This window comes from Lates calcarifer, linkage group LG10 (genome assembly GCF_001640805.2).
Source record: "Lates calcarifer isolate ASB-BC8 linkage group LG10, TLL_Latcal_v3, whole genome shotgun sequence".
NCBI classification, from domain to species: domain Eukaryota; kingdom Metazoa; phylum Chordata; class Actinopteri; family Centropomidae; genus Lates; species Lates calcarifer.
Window position 1 is genome coordinate 19,320,606 of NC_066842.1, and position 25,688 is coordinate 19,346,293.

Here is a 25,688-nt window from a genome sequence, read left to right on the forward strand (position 1 = left end):
GGCAGCTAAAGATCATCACAGTAAGATCATGATGTCTCTCAGCTTTTGATCCTCAGCATCTGTGCCTTCTGCCCTCAATAAGACACTCATCTCATTCTCTCTCTTTCTACCAGGAACATGTCAGCCTACGAGGTGTCATCCTCCCAGGCGGTGCTGTCCCCGCAGCGCTCCAAGAGGGTGAAAGAGAACACGCCCCCGCGTTGTGCCGTCCTACAGAACGGCTCGGACTCCAACTGTCCGCCCCCACAGCCATGCGGGGGCAGCGGGTGGGGGGGCGGAGAGGCAGAGCAGGCTTCAAGCACGACCCGCGACCATCAGCACCAGCACCACGTCCCCAGACAGACCATCATCATCCCTGACACGCCCAGTCCAGCGGTCAGCATCATCACCATCAGCAGCGACACAGATGAGGAAGATGACCACAAACAAAACAACAGGTCAGTTCTGGGTTTTTTTTGGTGATTAATGTGGCTCTTTTCAGTTCAGTTCATACACGCCAAGAAATTTGTTTATCATTGGGGTCATCAGTGCTTGTCATTTTACTATGAATTGCTACTGATGTAAGAGATCTGCAAGCTTGTCATTGAAATATGAGTTTCCACAATAAACACATCACAAAGGGCTACAGACATAGATCAGCCAAGATAGCCTTTTTCAAAGCCTTTTCAAAAACATGTCATACATCCGCTTTGAATTTGCAGGATAGAGATATGTTCCCACCATCGCCAGCAAAACTAAGAAGCCAACTTTCTGTCATCTTATTTGTTCTGTGATCTTTCATTTTGGGTTTCAAAGTAGTGTATAACATAGTACAGGCACTCAGTGACACATCCTTATGTTTCTGGGCTTCTCAGGGTCAGTGGTAATCTCTGGGGTGTTAGTGTTTTGTGACAGACAGTAAAATCAGCTTTATAGCTACAGAGCCATTTGACAACAAACAAGATGATATGGCAGTGACAACATCCTACTGGTGTGATATGGTATATTGAACAACAATAACAACAGAGCAAGTGATCATGAGTGGTAGTAACTGAAAGGCAACTAGCAATGGTAACAACACTTTTATAACAAAACAAATCATGCATAAGTATTCACATTAGAGTCATGTATTAAGTTACAGCATCAATACTTGGCTGTAGGATATATGTACAGACAGACAGTTTTGAAATGTTAGAATTACATATTTTCCTAGTAACTGGAATTGATTTGGCATTCTCAGTAACTTTCCTCCTTCTCGTCCCCGTGTCCTGTTTCCTCCAGCTCATCTTCAAAGCAGAGGAAGAATGTCATCAGTTGCGTGACGGTCCATGATTCCCCCGACTCTGACTGTTCCAGCAACAACAGCCCCTACACTGTGGAGTCCCGACCCCCCAACAACAACAGCTACGACACAAAGACCACCATACTGGACAATTACAACAACGGGAATCCCCGCACCATCATCATCCCCCCTCTTAAAACCCAGAACAGTGAGGTCCCGAATGAGTGTGAGCGCCTGATGCCAGGTAAAAGACTCTGACTCCTTCCTGACCTAAAACTGACCTAGTAGCTTGTTATTGTTATATTGTTAGCTATTTAAGTTAACTCAAACTTGTAACCTCTCCTCATGCAGATGCAATGAACCATCAGAATTCAGCTTACAAGTTCAAATCCTCCAATGGAGTGGTGTCTGGCAATAATCACATACCAGGGGGCGTTCCTGGAGGTGGGTCCTACCGACAGCAGCGCTCAGGGCCACACCCCCTCCAGCAGCAGCCTCTCAATCTCAGCCAGGTATGGAGAGTGTGTGAATATGAGTGTAAGAAAGCTCTTCAGCTTTTTAGGAACATGTTTTACAGGAATAGTTGACTGATATCATTCTCATGGCTGCACGGTAAATGTGAAGCCACTGCTAATGTTGTTTAGCTGAGCTTGGCAGAAAAGACTGGAAACAGGGGGAAACAGCTAGCCTGGCTCTGTCCAAAGGTAACAAAGTCCAGCTACCAGCACCTCTAAATCTCTGTCATCTCCTCTTCCAGGCCCAGCAGCACATGGTAGCCGAGCGAAACGGAGGTCACCGGCGCCAGCAGGCCTACATCACCCCCACCATCGCCACTCAGGCCCCATACTCCTTCCATCACAACAGCCCCTCTCACACGGGCAACGTCCACCCACACTTGGCAGCCACGCACCTGCCTAGCCAGCCCCACCTCTACACCTACACAACCCCTGCCGCTCTGGGCTCCACCGGCACCGTGGCCCACCTGGTGGCGTCACAAGGCTCCGCGCGCCATGCGGTCCAGCACGGAAGCTACCCGCAGAGCATCGTCCACCAGGTCCCAGTCAGCATGGGCCACCGCGTGCTGCCCTCACCCACCCTGCACCACAGTCAGTACCAGGCCCAGTTTGCCCACCAGGCCTACATCAGCGCCTCGCCCGCCTCCACTGTCTACACTGGATACCCGCTGAGCCCCACCAAGGTCAACCAGTACCCTTACCTCTAGAGAAGACACTGACTGACACTGGAGAGCCTGACCCAGCACTGCTGCTCCCCCACCTTGAACCCACCCGCCCTGAGCCCCGTCGACACCCTTAAACATCGTCTCCTCAACCTCAGACATAAACAGAGACAGAGGAACATGCAATCCTCATGAAACTGTCACGTATAACTTGAAGATATAACGACAGAGAGAAAAAGAAAAAAAAAAGATTCACAGCCTCTCTAGAAGGGAAAGTTGGGGGTTGAATTTCAGAGGGGTACACTTCAAGATAATTTCTTTCAGTTTTTTTTTCTTCCTGAAAGGGCCAGTTTTTGCTTTTATTTTGTCAATTGTTCGCTTTACTTTATGAGGAAGGTAATGTCTCATTAGTTTTACAGTGAGGTTTTGAAATAGGCCTTTTGGGACAGTGGAGGTTTTCTGGTTTGTTTTCTTTTATTTTTTCCCCCTCTTAAATTTGGGAAGTGACTGTTGAACAGGGGTTACTGACTGGAAGTTTGGAATCCCAAGAGACTTGGGAGAAGGTGAAATACGGAAACCTGCTGCTCTTCAAAGAAAAAAATATTGATGGCCTTGAACTGTCTTAATATTTCCAAATCATTCATGGCGTGGGGAGAAAAGAGAGGCAACTTCCCCCACTCCAACCTTCTCCGGTCGAGGAGGCTTCTGGAAATATAACCAACAGAAGACAACAAACTTTTTAGTGTATTTATAGATATTTTTTTCCCTTTTTGTTTCACCTTTATGACGATACTTCAGTTTTAGCTAGGTGTCTTAGCTGGGCCCCGTTCTTAGAATGTAGCAGTCTGCACCTGTTTGTTTTAAGAGTTTTTTCCTGATACCAATAGATTTATTTGTTCCTCTTTTTTCAATGTGATTGCACAAAGTGGTTATAATAACATAGGCATGTACAACGTGATTGTCTGTGTGTGCTACTGTCAGCCATGCGTGTGTAGTCCACCTCCTCAAAACCCTCTTCAGTCTTTAGGTTTTGACCATTGTTCCCTCGTAGTGCCTTACAGATATAACGACACAGTTTACTTGGCTTGGATCCTGAAAGCCACAAGAGACTATAGCTATACTTAGAGAGACATGTTTCCCTGGTTTGACATCCTAGTCGGGGCAGTTCTAGCTCTCTTCCAGGTGTAGGCTCAGCCCTTGCTGTTTCTTGTCCTTGATGACGGCTTACTATAGATGAAGATTAATGTCAGAGTTGGTATCACGCTGAGCTATTTTATGATGTGTGCATGAGATAACTTGCCTGGGGTACTTACCAAAGTCATAGATAAACTCTTGTTACATTTGCTCTGGATATTAATGTAAATAAGAAAATGTACAGTATAGCTGTAGCTGTAAACCTCTATCACAAGTGGCACCCAAAATGTGGCTTTAGTTTGGAATCTATTTGTTTATTTGTTTTTGTTTTTTTAATAACACAAGGGAATTCATGCAGCGTGAATACAGAGCAGAGATACTAGCTCAGTTTTCATGTACAGGGAATGAGTTACAGTACAATGTTTGTGACACAGTAGAGGTCATTTTGTTTTTTGTTTTTGTTTTTTAAGGTTAAAAGCTAGTTTGAAAGAAGGGCCTGACAGAAAGTGATTGTTGCCATGAGGGTGATTCTGTGAGGGCTAGAGATAGCCTGGCTGCAGCCAAGAGACAGAGTATCGAGGGTTGTTCGAGAGAGATACTGTGTAGGCACGAGTGAGGGGGCCGGTTGAAAGCATAGGGTCAGTTTAGGTAGGGAACTGTGGAGGGCAGGGTGAAACTCTCTATCTTAAGTGGGACTAAAATGATAGCAAGTTGGCACTGAGCAGGTTGATAGTAACACTGAGCCCGGGTGGTTGGTAGGAGCCGCGCGGGGGGGGGCACTACCTTTACCTGAATGCACACTTAGAATTCTGACATGAATCCTTTTGTTGTCTCTTTATTATTTTCGCTGTCGCTGTTTGTTTCTCCAGCAGAGATAATTGGAAGTTACTTGTTGCGTTTGAGGTTTGGGTAGCATCGCAGAGCTGCAAGAGCAGAGCAGAACAGAAGGGAAATGCCGCAGCGTACACCTGGAAGGGCACCTTGTGGACAATTTGTCGCCACTGTCCATTTGTCTTCGAACCAGATACTACACCACAGACATTGCCACGCCAGCCAGATGGGATACGTGAACACTTAGAGAACCAATAGGGCTGTCGCTTTGTGTGTTTGCTGCTTGATTTAACAGACTTCATTTATTCTCGTAGCCAATGATACAAATAATCTCCTCTGTTCATTTGTCCCCCTGAATGTGGGCACATCAGAACTGCTGGTGGTTTTAGTGAAAGCCTTCCCCCTCCCCTTCATGGTATGCCATAGTACTTGCATTTGAAGTGATTTTTTTTTTTTTAACTTAACATTATCTTGAACTTTTTTGACATGGCTGTAGTACATGTTGTGTTTATTTTTAGAGATTGTTGCAATAATTCTCGTGGATGTTTTATCAGAGTGTGTGTGCGTGTTTTTATTATATGTCAGGCTCATTTCTATTTTGTAACCTGGGGGTTGATGTACAGTAATATTTAGTATTCCGTGGAAGTGGGTGCACCTGTGTAAAGTGTTGCAACACTGCTGATGATAGTAAGTGTTGAGTTGATGATGATAATCCAATGGGGCCCTTATAGATTACATTCTTGGCTCGAGGGTGCTGCACCCCAGAGTGGTCTCTCATCCTGGTACTTGTTTCCCCAAAAACTCCACTCTCCACTCCCCGTCAGCTCCAGCATGCAAGCCCTGGGTCCGGGCACTTAAAAGATGTGATTACATAGTACATTGCTGGTTACATCATTCTTCTCTGTTCTGTTGTTGTCTTTTTATTTTATTTGATCTACTTAATTTCCTCTAGGTCACTGGGGCCTAAGCACACACACATAAGGGAGATGATTTTCCATAGAAATCTTTTGGCTCCTCTGTTATGAGGCAGACTACTGAAACATTCCACTGTTTGAGGGAATCTGGCGTTAACCCATGCTACACTGCTGTCCTGTCCCCACTCTTGTCAGCATGGGGATTAGTATCGTCACGCTCTTTGAATTTTTTTCGCTCCTCCCACCAAAGAATCGACCATGTACAGCACAGCACAGCACAGTACAAGCAATCCTCTACAGCGTCGCTAGAGCAGATAGGCAATAACTTCTGGTCATGATGTTTTTACCCCCCCCCCCCACGCAAGTGCATGTGTGTAAGATGTACAAGTACACAGGGAGGATTTAATGTACTGAATGCATACAGCACAGTCTTTAATTTGTTTAGAATCTGGACTTTCAACTATGAGAAGCACTGCAGTGTCTGCACTGTCTGTTTTGAAGCTTTCTCTGTTTTGCTTTCATTACTCCTCACACTTGACCCCTGTCTAGACTGAATGATCAATAATTATCTAACCTCTCTCCAAATTTTTTTATAAGCCAGTTATTTTTTACATTGTTCATGTTGTAGCTTTATTGGTGTTGTAAGAAAATGAATTTGTAAAAAAAACAAAAGAAAAAAATTGTTTTACATTAGCGTGCCATGGAATAGAATGACCTGTAAAAATGAATTAATCAAAAAAAAGTACCAACTATACCTTTAAAACGGTGGTCACCTGCGCAAAAATGAATGTAATACGTGACCTGCGACATCTGAAATGGCTTTAGATCTTTCTCAGTGGGTGACCATTAATTTAATTTCACACTGTTTGTGGCCATGCATGATGCAATAATTGTACATCTGATCTCCAGCAAAATCCCATATGAGACGAATAATGTAAAATGACCACTGTCCTCATGATTAGGGGTAATAGAATAATCACTATTTTCTCAAATGAAACATCCGATTAAGAGAAGCCCTGTATGCGCGACATTATGGAAAATAACTTGACGTGTATGATACCTTTGTCTCTCACGCTGTTTCACATAACCAATGTTTTGTGTTTTATATAAAAAAAGGGGAATCAGAAATGTGAGCATTAACGTAGATCGAGTGACCTTACAATTACCAAAATGTGCTTAAGTAGAGTGTAAAAAAATGTTCTGTGTTGTTGAGGTGAGCATAGCCTTCCCAGCTAGTGACTTTATTGTTAGAGTACTGCCTTCCAAATAACCAACAATACCTCTAAAGCTTTAAGGTGACATTTAAATCAGACAAAAGTGAATAAGGCAGCATCTCACTCTCTATGAAGCCTGGCATTCTCCCATTAAATACACTGAAAACTTCCAACTTTGCTCACGGTGTTAATGTGAATACTCCTCCTGGAGCTTTTGGAAACACCTAGAAACATTCCTGAGAGCATGGCACACACACAAACACACACACAGTGCTATATGTTAGTCTTCTTTCAGACAAAACTCCTCTAAGGTGATTTGAAGCTAAGCGAGAAGTGAACAGACAACCTGCAACATAAACCCCACACACTCTTACAGTGAAAATCATTGGGCAAAGTCGCAGCTGCTTCCCAAAGTACAAAAGGTTAGGAGCTAGGTGTTAGGTGGATTAATCATGTGCTGATGTACTTTTCTGTCACCAGGAAATTCATAACCTAGCTACACAAGCATTCTTAAAGCCCTTCTGGATGAGAGTGTATGTTTTTTGTTTTGGTTTTTTAACCTTTTGTTGAGGAGATCTGCTCCTTTTGCTGGCTATTCCTTGGGGGAATTCAGGGTGAGGTGGTCAAGGTTTGATGCCATCACCGCTAGAGGGTGTCAGGTGATAGCAACACATGAATTTAAGAACCAAAACCGATTTAATTATTAATGTTTTCCCATAATTCATTTATTCTAATTTGTGTACATCCATAGAAGGATGATGAATTAATTTCTACCACTTTAAATCCTCAAGTTGCTGTGGTGTAAGATCTTTTGGTCCTGATTTACGTGAATGGAAAATGTTGCTCTTCCGACTCATCTCTAGCTAAAGCCAGTTGTTTTTGTAGTGTTAAACTGAATAAATGGAATCTGGAAGTGGTAGACCAAAGCTATATGTTCAAAAGCAGATTTGCCTATTGACACTGCGAAAATATCCATCTTAAAGCTAGAGTTCACGGCAAAGTCACCATCTCTTTTTGGTACATCCATGAAATTTGAACAGTAAATTAATGTAGTTGAAGTGCTTAGATAGCTACTTGCACAACAACATTTTTTGCAAGTGATGTATCAGTTTATTTACATTTTCTAAAGACCTAAGAGTGCATCAAACCCTGACCCCCTTTTGTGTCCATTGCTGTATGGTTTCTCAATGGTGTAAAATCTCATTCTTTGTCGATAAAGCTAATGTGTGCTGCAGTATTTCCTAATATACTTCTCTGTTAATTGTCTTTTCTTATTTACTTTTGTTTATCGGGGTGTGATGTCTCAATTATTTCAATCTGTTGATGTAGCGTTCTATGTATACCCTGTTCCTTAGCCTAATATTATTAAGTATGTTATGAGAATGGATATTTTACTGGCTTTATAGAATGTTTAAATAAATATAATAATGACAATAAGAAGAAGGATTAATTAAACCTCCTAACAAGTTGAGTACTTGCTACTAAGCGCTTGTGTTACCATTATGATGTTGTGTGCTTCTCTTTAATCATTTTCGTTGTAGAAAAATGGAGTGAATTTATATTAGGCTTCGAAAAAACTAATGATAGCATTGTAAATTTTACAGGAGGATTTTAACAGACAAACAGCTTCGTCAAATAGAAGAATATAGTTATTTTAATTGTCCTCTTTACTAACTGTAGGGTGAGAAGGGGCTCGCGTTGTGGTGAACTATGTTATAGCTTGTTATTCACTGTTACTTTTGATCATTTTTTCGGTCTCCGAGGTGAATCGAGTTATTAATGAGAATTTGTATGCTCACATATGCATATTGTATATGTGTAGAAATGTAATCACACTTTGTCTTGGATTTACATTAAACTGTTAAGTCACGGCACCAGTGTCCTGTTTACCACTACAATGTGTGTGTGTGTGTGTGTGTGTGTGTGCTTGGCATTATAACTCTTTTAATACATCAGAGAGGAAATAAAATACACAATATTAAACAAACAAACTACATAATATTACTCCAAACTGCTTTGGTACAGATTAAAATGAGATAACAAGCTTCAGTGTAGCAACTTGCACTTATAGTGGATTTATTTCGTTAAGCTATCTGAAGCATCTATTTCTTCTTTTTGAGAGGTCTGAGGCCGAAAGATCGAAGGAACTGTCCCTCACCTGAAGTTCCTACACTGGCAAGCATACATCCTGTTGAAGTGGCCTTGAGCAAGACACTGAACCCAGTAATGATAGCAGTATTCTGTTCCCTTATGTTAGTAAAAGTAGAGATTTATACACATGAATAAAAAATACTTGACACATAATGCTTAAATACAAGGAAAAATTCTGCATCCAAAAGTGCATTAGTATTATTATCACACACACACACACACACACACACATATATATAATCTGTATAATCCAAAATGCTGAATGTGCTTCGACAAGGCCAAGCACAATTCATATATAAGGCAGTTTCAAGGTGGGAATTATAAACCAACTTCAAAAGACTGAACATAGGAAACTATATATTTTACTGTTGTGCTTGGTTGAGGTAGAGCTATATCTACCTTACACACTGTGGGTAGTTAAATGTATATGTAAAAGTTTTGCATGAGCTCATCATACATTATGCAAAAATCAGAATTGTATCAGATAGACACATGTAGAAGTAAAAGTTTAATATTACCAAGAACTTCAAAATTATACTTAATAACAGGAGTTGAGTTAATATACTTAGTTACCATACTTAGAACTTAGTTCACCACTGACTGGACCCCCTCCAGCTCCAGTGGTTTCTGTGAAAAACTTCCTCCCTGCAGGAAACAAGACTGTTTTATAGTAATCAAAACAGTATAAATCAATTAAGGCATGCTTTCACGAGAAACATGAGGGTTTCAGGAAATGGTGGTCCAAGGCACACACAAGTACCTTTGTTAACCTAATCCTAAAAGTTCTGAAAGTAATCAAATCTGTACTGATTTGTCATCAGCATCAGAGCCACAGTATACTACCACTAGGTGGCGGTGTGCACCAAAATGTTGACGTACATAAACTGGCCCTGACGTGATTAGGTTGCTGATCATCTCCATTTATTTTCAACCACAAAACCTTGCTATGCGCGATGTTTACAACACGCAAAAGCAGGTCGTATCTTAGGCCCAGGAAGCTCTTTGGACTTACTTTCTGATAGAAATCATGAGTTATAGTGTATAGTGTATGTCTGTAAGATGCTGAGTGTAAACACTGAGCCTAAATAGGCTTATAAATGGTGACGGAATTGTAAATTAGCCGAAACAGGAGTACAGTCAGAAAAAAAAAGGACTCTTACAGAAAAAATAGTCAATTTCAACAGACTCGTATCAATTTCAGCGTGGCAAGAAGGTAAACTCTACTCAGCCAATAAGGTGGCTGGCAGTGATATGTCCATCCATGGATATACCTTGTTGGGTGCATCGTTGCATGAGGCAACGTTGCCGTGGAAGCCGCAGACGCCAGTCGAAGAAGACCAACCTAATTTTAAAACCCCACTTTGATAGAAAAGAGCTGCAGCCAATGGGAGCGTGTTTCGATAAATTACAAACTAATCAGATATGCCAGGGGGCGGGGCTAACCCAGTCCTCAGGACGGGAGAAGGTAACTGTTACCAAAAGAGTGTCAGATGAAAACCAGCTACCAGCTAGCGCACAATACGTCTACACTGAAATAACTTCAAACGCAGGCAGGTGCTTGCACGAGGGTTAATGACGAAGCCTCAGACAGCATTTTATTTCATCCAAGGATATTTTCTTGTCACCCAGACAAAGGAATTGACAGAGTTTGAGCTCTCTGTTTTTTGGTAAGTCTGAATGCGCAGCTATGATCTGGCTGACAGGAATGGCTGGAAGGAAAGGGGAAAAAAATCGTATTATCTTTGCACTCAAAAGCTAGCTATAGGAAATATCACCAAAGTGTGTTAGCTAACCCGTTTTTACCACTCTTGCTGTGACACTCATAGGAGGGATGACCGCTAAGCTTGCAAGTAACGGGACTGGATGTAGGACAAGAGACTGTACTGTATCATGATGAGATCCGCTGACTGAGCGACTGAAAGCTAGCCATACAGCCGGGGGATGAAGTCTGTGCTGGTCCAATGTGCAGTCCGCTTTTACCTTATTTACCGCGTTACATGTTTATTGGCCTATGTAGAGGAAGTTAGGTTGTTTAGCTTATCTAATGGGACAATAATCCCTCATTTATGCTGATTCGAGTGATGGTATTTACATTGCCTTATAATGACCTGGGTGGCCATGTGAGTGAGTTTCTCTCACAATATATAAACATCAGAAAAATCTGAGTGCACTCTCAAATAATGGTATGTGTTTTAAACATGTATGTTAGATTTTTCTCTGATATTCTGCCTCTGTGGCAAGATACATCTTGTCTGTGTGTATGTGTGTGTGTGTGTGTGTGTGTGTAAGAGAGAGAGAGAGAGAGAGAGAGAATAAGTAGAGTGCGTATGCACTAAAATTGATTTCTAAAATTCCAAAGCAAACATGTACACTTTTAGAATCCAAACTGAATGCACCAGAAACTTAATCGTTTATAAATTTCCCAGTGCTTAGATAAAGAAAAATGTAGTTAATGACCTACCAGTAAAATGAAAAGTAGAAATGCATATTACCATTATTGTGTGTTTTGGGAATGTAACCATAATCAAACAAAGGTTTTGATTAATTTCAAATAGAGCACATGCTTACGTGTATTTCAGTTTATGGCTGATTAATGGAGTGATGCTCTAGTGATAACTAAGTGTGGTTTCTTTGTTTTGCGAGTCACACTGTTGCTCTTTTGTTTTCCACAGCCCCTCTTCACTGCGAGCACGTGTCATGGCAGGGGGGGCCTTAAACTAAAGGAAACCAAACCAGGCAGTCATCAACAACCCAGACCTTGTTTGTCTCTTTGGCATGAATCATCTCTTCCTAACTGGATGAAATGCCTTGACCTCACCTCCGCCATACCATGGCAGGTTTAGTCTCCTCTGTGGGTTTAGGTGCTGATGCTCAAGGCTCTCATGCACGCCCATGGCCAGCGTGCAGTATTTCTGGGGATGTCTGTGTTGGTAACACTGATCGCAGCTGACTCACCTGCTGCAGGTAAGAGAACACCTTTCGCTGACTCACACAACATGATCCACTAATTTGTACCTTGTGTTACATAACTGACACAGATCATTACCTTGTACAACATTGAGTCAGCATTAAAGAAGAGCATTGACAAGTAATAGACAACTCGCACTTGAAAAATTATTATTTTATTATTTTAGAGATCATTTTGAAGGAAAAAATACCCATTAAAGTTGTTATTTTAGTTTATAAGAGGTGGTTTATCAGCAAATATCACGCGTAGTGAATATGGTATTTGTATGACAGTAAGGTCCACAGATTGTAACACAACCCAGACGTTTGTGGTGTTTATCACTTAATCTAACTGAATAGCTACATTAGTTGCATTAAACTGAAAGTAAACGTGAATGTTACGTAAACTTGTTGAGTGTGTGTGTGTGTCACATGTGTTAATGGTATCCAAGATCTAGCCTGGGTGTAATCAAGATCTTTGTCTTGATGGATTAGTTTCTGATAATGGTTATTTTCTCTTGTCCTGAGGATTGAATTAGAGAGAAATCAGAAGCCTACACCCATGTATTTGCTCTCTTAACCACTTGTCCAGTGCATGGTTGCAGCAAATATCTTAAAGATTCATTATTTTTTTCAATAACCTTTATTGGCTTAGGGTAGGTTTGCTGTGCATGAATGCTCATTTTTAGCAATACTAGACATGATTATACACAGTCACACTGAAGTCATGCTCAGTACAACTGCAGTCTTGTTTGTGGGCCACTGAGCAGCTGCACGGGGGCATTTGGGGTTGTTATGTGCGTTGCTCAAGGCCAACTTAACCTGTGACCTTCCAGTCATAAGCTTGCTGTCCTAACCTTCAGGACACTGTCACAGACTCTTTTACTTAGAACGTGTCTTCCCCTTGATTAGAGGAAATGAAGCAATAGATGACATGTAGCCTTAATAGTGCAGCTTCTGTTTGATTTCCTTTCATTTAGCACTGTACACATTTCTAGTTTGATACAAACAAGTGTACGTCTGGTAGTTAACCTTGGCATAAATGTACTGATGTTTTGATTTTCATGTGAAAAGTCAAAGTTGCTGCCTGACCTTGGATAACAGCAGTAATAAGGACACTCACATGTTTGATTCAGGATGTTCATAAGCGGCAAAGTGACTCTGTACTTACACAGACTGTAGAGTTAAACCAATTTCAAGTAATTAGAAAAAGAGAAAGGGTCTAAATCCATCCACTCAGTGGGTGTTTTCCACAGGCTTACTTTTATAGATAATGACATGACCTCCCCCCACACATTGCCCAGTGAAAAGAAGCCATTTTAAGGACAGCCAAAAACTCATGATATTGTGTAGTAATAGGATTATGTAGTAAATACCAGGGTGAGAACCTTGTACAGGAAATAAGGACTTAGTATATCTTAAACTCATACTCATATGATACACCTCGATCCAAAGCTTTTTAAATTTCATGACCAATAATGTGGGCTACCAACTTCCCACAGTTTACTGCTAATGCATCTGTGAGGCCCTTACGAGAGTAATTCTATCCAGTCTATGGACCTGATTCTAGACAAAATACTGATAAGCCATTCTGTAAACAATTTCAAATTATTGTAAAGCGTGAGGTTTTGATATTTTTGCATTAAGTATGCTATGTCCTGTTTCTGCCATTTTGTGTTTGCTCATCATTCTCAATCAGCTGAGTGTTTACTAACTGGTTTGCATTAAGTCCTCATGTTGACACAGTTCCTCTAAGGCTACACTGTGCTTGTAGTGGGTGATATGGCCTGTGGGTCTGGACAGTTGTGGTATCACAGCTCTGATCCTAGAAACCACAAAGAAGTGTCTATGGCTGTTTTTGCTCAGGGTATAAAGTGCACATTTACTTTGATGTATGTTTTTAAAAGTATTTTTGACTCCCATTTTATCTTTATATGTCAATGACAGTTGGATAACAAAGCCTGTAGAAGATTTTTTGTTTTTCATGTCAGACTTCCATGACACTTGTCATTTTCTTCCTGGTCTCTTGCTCATGTGGCTGGTGACTAAGAAGTGGGCTGGTGTTACTTTAAACTGTGGAGAATAGATTTTTATTCTTAGCAAGTGGCTCAACTTGTGTAACAGAGTGGAGAAAAATTGAAAGTTATCGCTCTGGTAAATTAGTGTCCTTAATGTTCTGCATTTTTGTAAGAATATTTTTGCACAAGGGATTTATCAGGGTTGTTTCATCTGTTATGGGAAGATATCTTCCACCAAAGCAGAGCGGCTGGTTTTGGTTGATATATCTTCACGGTTTGATGATCACACCAAGCCAATGCAACATTTTGAGGAGCATCTCATAGACAGTTCTCCTGTGGCAGACTGTAAACCACTGCATCACACAAGAATACATTTATCAGCCGTGGTTTGGACAGACTTCAGACAACTGCATGCTGTGCTGAATTAGCCTGTTAAGCACTCTAAATTTGGATGAACTAAATTATTGGTGCATAATGGGAACATCAAGCAATGGGCCTTGGATTTTTTAAATTTTTTATTTAAGTATAATAAGTATGAAAATTACAGTACTGCGTAATAAGAGTCAGTTGTTTGTGAAGTGAATTCTGACATACAGTAAAACACAAAACTGTACTGTAATTCTGGACAAGACTTTTACAGTATAACGTTAGTATAATCCTTTCTACTGGTATGTTGGCTCATAGACCTCTTTACCAATTGGCATACAGTTCCCGTCATTCATGTGTGAGATGAAAACTGTGTTTCCACGGTCTGTTTCAACAGTGAAATCATCAGTCTCACAGCTTTCCTCTTCCAAACTCAAAAAAGCCCACTTTATAGTTTCTAGGTCAAATAGAGCATGGCGACGTACGTATAATTGTTCCTCCAGACCCAACATCATACAGTAATTTCCCTCTGTCTTACTTCCCTGCTGCTCTTGCTCTCTCTTGCCCTCTGCTAAACTTCTGTGAAAGAAATAGTTCTACATCTATACCCTAGTTCTAAAAGGAGAAATCTCTATGAATATATAGGATATAATTATAAACTTTATATGTTAAACCATAAAGTGCCCTTGCAGTTTTGCCTCAACAGTCTCTCCCCCTGCACCACAGTGACTGGCAAGTTCAACACGGCAAGCTGCAGGCCAGCAACATCCTGGCTAATTACCAGTGTAGTCCATTGCCATGTGAAATGAGATCTGTGTGGGATGACAATATGGCCATTCATTATTCATTAGAGCTGGGAGCCAGTTGCAGATCAATGGGTAGAACCTATCAAAAGCCAAACACTGGGTACTTTTGCACTCACCAAGCCTGCAGCCTCACCATACAGATCTATTTGAAAGCAGCCGGTGGCTGACCCTGCCTGCGTACTGACTTGCCTGTCCTAGCATTATTTCGCCGTGTAGAGAGCAGTGGATGCTTGTCTGCTGATCAAGGTGGGTCAATGATAGCAGGCTGACACATTTTCAAAACAGTGTTTTCAATGCATCAGTGTCCATCACAATCTTTACTGATATCACATTAACACGTCAAAGTTATTATATAGTCAGCTATTCTGAAGATGATTGTAGTGTCATTTACATATTACTGCTATCATATTACTGCTATTACCTACATCATACTGGTAGGTTGTGATGTGAAGGTACCATGGTGGGGGCCTGTGAATGTACATCTGTTAGTGATTTTGTGTACCCTTTTTCTGTTTTACCAGGGCAATTTTCCATTGCAGTTTCAGCATCTTACAAGTGTCTAAACCTAGCATGAGTATTGTTTAGAACAACAATCATATTTAATCAGGGACTGAAACACTTCACTAGTATTTCTTCTGTTGTTGTTTGTTTTGTTTTCTTATCCAGACATAATTACAACTAATAGTAATTAAATTAAAGTTTTCTGATTATGATTTGTTTACTGCTTTATATACTCTTTTTGTTGTGCATTTTTTATATTGGCTTGCTTGCATTATATGATCCATTGCATGGCATTGAAAGGATAAAATGATTACAGCTACCATTACATTGTCTGTACCTCCATATTCACTATCTTAAGTTTGTGAAATATCAGTCTTATTACCATGTCAGACTCAGTTAGCATTATTTTTGGCACATGGACAGCATCTGAATTAGTGTTGTTTAGATAATCACCAAATACAAACTATTCAAAACAAGAACTACAAGAACTCTGCTGTCTGTGAGACTGTGATCTGACTAGTAACTCATGGCAAGAGATGTTGGTACACAACCTACAGTAAACCTTTATTTATTACAAATAGACTGTCTTGACTGTGCTCACAGTTTCATGTGCTAACAGCCTGTCAGTGTTGGGAGCTTGAAATGTGCAACGCAAAGTTCACAATTTGACAGAAGGCAACATTGAGGCCATATTGTGCTGAGCCCAAATCACTATGTGCTCTGATGAACTGCAGCTGATTTTTTATATATTTATCAGAGCAGATGGTGTGGTTCAGCCCGGCCCCTTTCGAGCCACTCTAGGCAAAATCATTTTGTTTTGGACCTCTCAACATCTCTGCAACTACAGTGAGCATTTAGTCGTGCCCTACACAGATATTTCCCTTCTCGGCTCACATATTGACTTTTAGGCCGAATAGAAAACAGCTTCCCCCCAAGCAGCTTAACTGAACCCAGCAGACAGTGTTTGTTCTCCCAGGACCTAAAGCCTGAGAGTGTCCTGTGTTGGGAAGATTGAGGCAGAGTAGAGGAGGTTGCTGAGTGACACAGTCCTCTGGGCCTCTCCGGTTACAAGTCTTTGCCTTCCTGTCTTTCGAAGAAAATCAGGGCTGAAGAAAGTGAGGGAGTGTACCCAGATTTGTTTGTTAGTGTGTATATACCTGTCCTTGTGTGTGTGGTAGTGCAGGGTTTTTCTTAAAGAATGACATAGAGGCATCGCAACATCACAATCCACTCTTTGAGACTGATAACACCATCAAAGTCATTCTGTGGAGACGAGTGTGTCTGTTGTGGAGCTTTTATGGGCTTAGGTTCTTAAATCTGTTATACAGTGTACTGTACAAGATGCTGCAAATCTGAAGACTCATTGAACATGTTTAAAAGTCAACTTTCCTTATAGCTAACTGTACCTTTAACTCACATTCCCTCACTCTCTGTCTGTTACCTCTCTTCCACTTTTTCAATTGGACTCTCGTACTACTCCCTCCACCTCCCCCTTTACACCCCCCCCCCCGCACTCCCCTTTCTCTTAAAAAGTATTCCCCCAGGAAAACAAAACAAGGATCACATGAATATTTGACGAAGTGCAGGCATGACCTCAGTGAGATCTCCATTCCCATGCTCATTTTTAGCGAAATCAGATGAATTAGTTTACGGATGATGTTGATTTGGATTAGCATTCAAACTTAGTTTCTATTTATAGCCTTTGCTTCATTGATTTAAAACTGTTCTTTCATCTCCTACCGTTTGATGTGGGTTGAATACAACAAGTAGGTGCACTGGAAAGCAACTGGTGCAGGTTTATAATAAATGCACCCATTATGAAGTCAAACTATTTGTTTTCTGTGGGGGGCTGCTTGAGCTTTGGCGGAGAACTCGATCTAATTGAACTCCACTGATAAAAACAATGGAATCTTTCCCATCTTAAAAGCTTCCCCGATAAACCAAATGTCAACACAACCATATCTTGATTGTTCGACCGCACTCAGCATATGCAGCTCCTGCCAACTGAAAAGAGCCAGTCACGCAAGGGGCTCAGCTGAAAACAGAACCATGTGTGGGGTTGTAGTAGTTAGCTAGCATTAATACCAAAAGACCCTTTCTTCTTCTTCTCTTCTTTTTTCAAATTACACAACCATTAAGTTAATTTTTCTTTTTTTTTTCTTTGCAGTAAAGGAGTCTGGCAAACATAGGAAATGATATCATTAGAGGGCTCTGTAATTGGTATCTCAGGTTTCTCCACACACATAGGAATATATGTGTGCCTATGTGCATTATTCTGTGTGGTGCAAGCTGTTTGCCTGCTGCTGCTGTGTCATTAAAGCTGGGTTGGTCCTTATAAAGTGTTTTTCTGAATGTATTGTTTATTTGTACTGAGACCCTTACAGTTTGCCTTGCTTTACTTAGCCCAGCCACTTTCATTAAACCAGATAGAGACAAACACATTTGTTGTCCTTTTCATCCACTGCAAATGCTGCTGGCGACATAACGGTTTTGTCTGTCAGTGCCCAAACATTTTACTGCATTAAAGGATACAGAGTCAGTTTACAGCATTGGCTTGTCCCCTTTTTTGTAAATATGTTAGTGCAAGGTCTGGTTGAGAAAAGGAGATCAGGGGAAAGTATTTTCTATGATTCAATTCCAGACATCAGCAAAGTGCTGTCTGCAGACAGGCATTATCAGGTTAACTCTGTTTCAGCCTTGGGATCAGTAGTCATGAGAGGACAGTAAAGCCAAAATCACATTTTATCTTACTTGTAAGGATTTACGTCTGTTTGTGTTCATTGTTGCAGGCTTTACTCAAATCACCATTACATGCATAAAGTAGAATTATTGTGCTTTGTTATCCATTCTTAGATTTCATTGTTTTCTAGTTTACTCTGTAGATGTTACTTTCTACACCAAATTCATATATCAGACTTTTGTAACTATTGTCAAAATTGTATGAATTTCTCTGAACATAATTCTGAAATCTTGCATAAATTGTCCATGCATAAACATTCAAACACTGAAACTTCATGTATCATGTGTCCCAAAGCAATATGGTTTAGCTAAGTCAATAAAGTTCTAAAGGAGAAAGAGCTGTACTGCAAAAAATGCTACAGTCAAAGCAAAACATGTCTTACTCTCTATTTTATGAAATGTATCTAAACATATTCTATTTGACTGTGGAGGAGGCAGAAGGCTGTATGATAACCCCCACTGTGAGTTTGTTTTAAGAAAGGCAGTTCTTTTAAGGGTTAATGTAACAAAAGAAGCAAGCAAAATAAAGATGTGCTATGGATAGGAACACTGGAGTCAAATAAAAAAGTGTAATAACCCATTTATCCAGACACACTGGGCCTCTTTAAGTCAAAAAAACAGTCACACACATATATAGGTTAGTGGAGAGTTTTGATGACCCAACACATGATCTCATAAGATTTTACCAATATCCATCTGGGATAAGTGGGTTAGTGCTATTTCAGATGCCTGAAGTTGTATCTGCCTCCAGCACAGTCTCTCCACCCCGTTCCATCTCTTTTTATTCCATTGTAGGGATTTTATAAAGGAACATCAGATCAACCACCAGCAGTAATAATCCCTCTCTTGTCAGAATCCTTTTTACATGATTGCTGGCCTTGATCCAAGCCTACAACCGGATGTAGAAACAAAAGCAGAACAAACCAAACAAGCCACAAGATGGGCTTTATTTTCGTGTCATCATCTGTTTAAATATGGACAAATGGGTTTTCACTGAATCAGCTGTTATAGATGGAAGTGTACTAATAGTTTCACAGCAAAAAGACACTTCCAGTTGCTGCTGTGCATCATGTAACTGATTTAATTGATGAAATCCAATAACTTGTTTATAGTCACATATTGTAGAAGGCACAGAGTAAATGACCAGAGACTTGTTGTGTTTGTTAACATGTCATTTTGGTCAAATGCAAATTTAGTTCAGTGCCATGTACAAGGCAGCTATTCATTAGACCAAGTGTAGGCTGAAAGACACATCAGGGCCTGATGAATAGAAACGGAATCTCATTAGTCTGGGATTTTTCATGTAATGAATAAATGAAAATCTCACTGCATTAATTCTTCAGTGTTGTCACAGTAATGAGACTATGCCATATTTTTTCACTGATTCATTTACATGGAGCTGATACAGGGAATTTTCATTTTTTTGTGAGGAAACTAGATTTTTAAAAATGTAATCTATTCACGTGAGTGTTCATTAAACTTTACATATGGTTTATTTATTGCTTTTAAGGACTGCCAAAGCAGTAACAGTCTGACCTTGTTTTTGTTGCCAGTGAAATGAGGATTTATTGTGGAAATGATTCACCTACTCCAGAAAGAGAAAAGGTGACTGACTCACTGGGAGAGTGAGATTAGGAAGAAATAGGGAAAACTTTACTGGAACTCTCCTTTACATGAGCAGAGCACTTGACATTTATGCTCTCGTGGCCCAATATTTGAAGGTGTCCCCCTGCACCCCCTGTTTGCTTAGTTTCACAGACAGGGCCAACAATGAGTGGCCAGTCGAGTGTGACACACTCGTGTTTCATCAGACAGGTGGCAGCGCTGCTTAGTCCTCAAGGCCTTTGTCAGTTTTAGCCTACTGTAATGTCAGCCCCAGTTCAGGCTGGTCTCACTTGCTCTTTTCCCAGCTGCTGTCTGTCGCACTAAGCTCTTACCATTATTGCCTAAGACTAACCCTCAAGTATTAAGACCATGCCTGCTTAATTATTAAGAATAACCAGCCAGGTCTGTCTACAAACATAGTTCAGCTTGGGCTTAATGTAGTTTTTGATTTTATTTTATGAAAATATTATTACAGCAAGGATTCTGTACAGTGTGATTTATTGTGCAAGAGAGCATTATTTTTTTTTTAAGTTCCACAATGTATTCTCTGTCAGTGTTCCTTGTTCTTGTCCTCAACTGCCATCATCATCATCCTCATCATTCTCATCATTGCCATCATCAGCACAATTGTCAGTATCATCATCAGTCACCTGCCAATGATAGTCTTTGTCTTAATTAGCTAGATGTTTTGTCATCCATTCATGCATGTGTAATTGTCCTAAATGGGACTATAAATGAATTAGTTTGTCACTCTAGGGGTGTGCTGAGATGAGATGACATTTTGGGGTCATGTGGCACAGTACGACCTCAAACATCAGCATGTCCGTCTAACAGACACGGTCTCCTACTGCGCTCGTTTACATAGTGTTACAAGTTGTTGTTTTTTCCTTTTAATATATTTGTAGAATTTAAAATGTATTGTTGTTTGCAACCATGGGCAAAGTCAAGTTGATGAGTATAATGTATATTTCAGTGAACATAGAACCACACACACATTCACACTGACTACTCACCATTTGTCTGATTCTGTGCATAGACTGATACAGCTGATACAACATAGTATCTTTCTCACAGTTAGCTATAGAAGAGCACGGCACACCACATGCCACACACACCTCCTATTACTGGTTAAGCACATTATTTGGTGCATTCAGAGCATTGCGTACGTGTGTGTGCTTCTGCCCAGCTGTGTGGCACATCCCCCAGGGTTCAAACACTTGGCAGAGCAGACAAGGAGTTGTGTGGCAGTTTGGAGAATGTGCAGCACAGGCTAGCCTTCAGAGAAGAAAGTCTTGGCTTTTGCTTTCCAAGTTCCTTCTTATGGGCTCTGCTATAATAGCATGTTGACTCAATTAAGGTACCAGTGTAGGTTGTAATTAAGTTGGGAGTTTTTTCCTGGGCCAAGCCAGAGGCAGTCTTCTTGAATGAAGTGATGCAGTAAATTGGAAATGACGCTCCAGAAGTATATTCTTTTTTGTTGTCTTTTATAAGTGATCTGTTCTGTGCTCCCAGTGTTAAAAATAGTTGTTTCCCTCAGCTGATTCCGCTGCTATTTTCAAGTGTGTCTGATTCTGCAGAGCTTCTGTACACTACAAAGAACAGCAGCATCACTGACCACTGCTGAGTCACTATGTAGAGTCTGTTGGTGGTGGCTTGCTTCTGGCAATGGCAACAACAGCGCCTTTAAAGTCTTGCTCTCTTCAAGACCCACTTTCAAGGACAAATTCAAGATGTTGAGCTTATTTTACAGAATTATTGTGTATTTTCTCCCTGAAGTGATTTGTAAACTCTCGCATAGTGCAAGCATTATGACTCTTTTTGATTATCTATAACCCCAAAAACCATAAGATAACATCTCCTTTAAAATAAGGAGGCCTCAACTCATCTCCCTTTATCTGTCCTGTTTATCTTCCATCAGCTCATGTGTCACAGACTGTAGAGCCAACTATGTATAAAGGTTTCTTCCAGTAAAACCATGAAACTTCAGTTTGGGTTGTGAATGTTATACTTAAGAAAAAACAATGAAACACATCTAAGCATATAAAAGAGTCAAACTTATGCAGCTACTTAGAACTGTTAAAAGGTCTATTACCATGAATTATTTAAGAATTATTCTGTGCCTCTCCTTTCAGCTCATGTAGCTTTACTAGAACATTCTAGGCTCTGAACATGCAGCATAATCAAGACAGCACCCAAATTAAATCATGCATGATACACTATGTTATGCAATATGGAGACACAGGCCTTTTGCACTGAAATTAAGTTGGAAATGCATTGTGTAAGCCACTTTTGCCATTTGTACATTTTGGCAAGTCTAACGTCACCCTTAAGGATTTAAATGTGGTGTGTAAGAGGTAGAGTTGCTTCCTCATGAGCTGGAAATTGCACCAACCATCACTCCAAGGTCACATACCATAAAAAGGGATAGGTGGTGTTCTCTGTTGAGTGCGTTGGTAAAAAGCCCAGGGCTCTGAGGTGCTGAGCCAGAACGACCCCTCATTAATTTTGGAACATATGGTCAGTGCAAGCATGTCTGCATATTCCCTTAGTTCAAGACCGGAAGTGAGGAAAATCATCATTGTCAGCTTTTCTTATGATTCCTTAGTGTAGACCATTGTCTTTTTATCGTGGCATTTTATTAGCCTAACATTTCCATACTCCCTCCTCTTATAGGTGTTTTCTTCAGGATTAAGAGTTCCATTTGGTTGCCTCTTCAGCCAATAGGACATTAATTAGTGCAGAGTGAAGTGGCAAATGTCAGCTGGCTACTGGCTACAATGCTCACTGTTTCATGGATCTCAAATTCCAATTTGGTGTCAATAGCTGCTGTCAATATAGTATTGATTTTATCTAAATATAAGCCAAGGTTACATATAACATCCTAAACCTACCACAGCTTTCTCCTAAAGATTCGATATAGTGACCTACTTTACTATAGAGTCTATTTATCATTCTTTAACCTTTGCCCCAGAGGTGACTAGTGTTAGAATGACTCATTTCATGATGAATTGTAAACCTATAAAATGTCCTTGTGAGCAGGGTTTTTTTCATTTCCTTCCAGATCAATGTTCATTTCAGCCATTTAGGGCCCCATGAGCCTGACACAGTTTTTTTTATTATTATTTTTATCAGAGTTATCCCACTAATGTAATGTCATCGTTGTTACAGTACAGCTTACAGTAGGGTGCCTGCATGTCTGTTATACAAAGTCATGTTTGGCTTCATCCTGCCTCCCTGGTGAAAAGTTTAGCTACACAATCTTTGCTAGAAGGGGTAAGGTTTAGTTGTCTAGTCAGTTTTCAGTTCTTGATGTTTGCCAGTGCAGAAAACAAACCAAACAAATATGCAGGTACAAGTGACGAAATTACAATTCATCAAATCTAAGAATCAGATAACAGATTGACAAGTTATTGTGTTTAAAGTAATTTAAGTCTTCATAACTAAAACTAATGTTCACTAAAGTGAGGTATTCTCCTTATTCCTCTGCAGATGAGTCTCTGTTGGACTCCACATACCACCCCATGGGATTTCTTGGAGATGTTCCAAGTTCAGCAGGGTCACCACCAACCAGCTTACCAGTTTCACATTACACTGCCTTTGAGAGCCCAGACTCACCTGGTGCCCTGCCATCCATTACTCAACCTAACCATGAAGCCAGGACTGCTGACACCATGCTTCTTCAGCAGGGACATGTTCTCTCTGAAAACTCCAAATCCTTCACGCCAAGTGACTTCCTTGCAGAGGAGCCACATCCTGTTTTGAATCCATCATTAAGCCCCTCTGAACCTGTACTGGGGTCTAGTCCACAATTTGAAGCACCAGCTAAACTCTCCACAGACTGGAAGCTGACAAGGATAAATTCTGCCAAGCAATCATCCTCTCTCTCCTCAACTCCTCCAAGAGCCCAGCTACAGTCTCAGTCAAATATATCCTTAACACCATTAAGCCCCTCTGCCTTTACGAGGTCAACAACACCTCAGCTCAGTCTTAATTCTGAGCAGAAAGCTCTAGATACAACCCCCACAGCTCTCAGCAAGCAGCAGGGTGGCGCCTCAGAGCAAACGCTGGCAATCATGACTTCACAACCTGGTCAGCCTCTTGACCCCCTGGCTTTTGTTGACTTTCCAGCAGATGAATCTTATAGTAAAATGTTGGATGTGAACCAGCTGAGACCCAGCAGTGCCCCCTTTCAGGAGAAAAAAACAGCACATGGCATAAACATGCTACCCAACTCAGATGAGATTCTGGCCCCTGGCTACAATGTGCCTTTCATCGCCCCCCAACCTACATCACCTTCATCTGGACCCACTGAGGTCTCTCCAGAGGACTTCTACCCCACTAACACTATGGAATTGGATTGGGGGTCTGGAGACTACTTGGAGACAATGTCATTCTTAAATTCAGATGGAGACGACTACTCTTTGGTCACCAAGGTGCCCTCTGACTCATATGACCCAGAGGACTATACAGAAAGCTATGACACATCCTTCCCTTCCAGAGTGGGTATATCGCCTTCGTCCTTGCACCCTCTTCACGTCTCACCTTCTCTGAGCCTCATAACAGCATACAGCACCATTGCTCCCACAACATCCATCCATCCTTCCTTGTTTTCCTCCACAATTCACTATACAATGGAGCCTGCTCCCACAGCTAACAGTGATATACCTGATGCATCGGACATAGATTGGCCCGATGCCTTCACAATCCAACCAACAGATGTCCTTTTACCTGATATGAACAGCTTGGAGTATTACACCATTCAGTTGACCAAGGAGAACAACAGTTCAGACACTGGAGCTGAACACAGAGGGAATGTTACCATTGTGTCTATCAGTAATACAGACGTCACACCCACCAGCAGCTTCACCAATAATACCAAATCGACTGAGGAAGAGTCCTCCAGTGATCTGTCAGGGTTTGAGCCTCATGATGAATCAACCACAGTGGCAACCACAGAGGAGAGTCCTCAGCTGGTCAATGTTTCGGAGCCTTTTCTGGATCCTTCAGTAGTCCCAAGCCACTTTTTTGATCCCTCCTCTTCCATCTGGGGTGTTAAGGCATCCCCCACAGATTGGTCTACACCCACTCTAACCGTTGGCCTGGACAGCACTGCATTAACAGAAGCTGTACCACCCCGTTCCACGCCCTTGCTGCCAGATGATGTAATGTCTTCCTCCTCTATGACAGATGTGCATTGGTTTGTTACAGAGTCATTCGTACAAAGTACCATACACACCACTCCTGTCTTAACTGCAACCATAGCCTTCTCTCCTTTTCCCACTGAACTGGTTACCAACACAACTGCTGGTGCAACAGAACTAACACCCCAAGACTCTACTTTCACAACTGAGCAAACCCGTAATATCACTTTAGTTTCAAATGAACCCACATCTAATGTCACTTTGGGCCCCCCAGTTGTTTTGGGTGATCAGGGGGTGACTGAAGATGGAGTTGACATCCCAGCCACAATGACCTTGATCCCAACTAGCAGTGAAGCTAATACAGTCTCTGCTGTACCCTCAACTGCAACTGCCACCACTGCTTCTCATCAAGCCACAACTAGAATTGCTGCCACCACTGAAGCCTCAACTAGCGTCAGCATCATCTCTACCACCAGTGGAAAAAGCACAGCAACAGTACCAACATCAAGACAGTACCTCTGCAATGTTGACAGGCCTGCTTATTTAGTGAAGATGGGTAAGTTTGACATTTTATTTTGCAGCAAACTTTTATGTAGTCCATGTGTATCACTTATGAAATGTATGAAAACTGTGTCTTAAAACTGTAATTTGAATTTTAAAATATGCATGAGAACTTTCTTATAATGGAGTGAGACTATAATCATAAGCTTATCCTTTTTTCTGAAGGTTTTCCCTCTGGCGCCACTGTTGGATATGCCAAATCTCAAATCAGAGACATACTGAAAGCGGAATTCAACAAATCAGTGGAGCTGCAGGTAAATTTATTTCTATGGTGGAGTAAAGATATTGAGGCAATTAAGAAAAATATACATTGTTAATGTACA

The 25,688-nt window shown here is 41.0% G+C and overlaps 2 protein-coding genes across 4 annotated transcripts in view; both read left to right on the forward strand.

The window, feature by feature from the left end:
- Window positions 1–8,405, forward strand: part of hipk2 (homeodomain interacting protein kinase 2) — a 71,762-nt gene extending 63,357 nt beyond the window's left edge. For all 3 annotated transcript variants that reach the window (XM_018664415.2, XM_018664416.2, XM_018664417.2), the window contains exons 12-15: window positions 114–437; window positions 1,261–1,505; window positions 1,613–1,773; window positions 2,019–8,405. In XM_018664415.2, the coding sequence (XP_018519931.1) occupies window positions 114–437; window positions 1,261–1,505; window positions 1,613–1,773; window positions 2,019–2,483 (1,195 nt within the window). In that variant the 3' untranslated portion in view covers window positions 2,484–8,405. The remainder of the gene's footprint in view (window positions 1–113; window positions 438–1,260; window positions 1,506–1,612; window positions 1,774–2,018) is intronic.
- Window positions 8,406–10,127: 1,722 nt separating this feature from the next.
- Window positions 10,128–25,688, forward strand: part of si:ch211-1e14.1 (UPF0606 protein KIAA1549) — a 36,566-nt gene continuing 21,005 nt past the window's right edge. Inside the window, 4 exon segments of the mRNA XM_051073523.1 lie at window positions 10,128–10,349; window positions 11,355–11,646; window positions 23,153–25,360; window positions 25,531–25,619. Of these exon segments, the coding sequence (XP_050929480.1) occupies window positions 11,550–11,646; window positions 23,153–25,360; window positions 25,531–25,619 (2,394 nt within the window). The 5' untranslated portion in view covers window positions 10,128–10,349; window positions 11,355–11,549.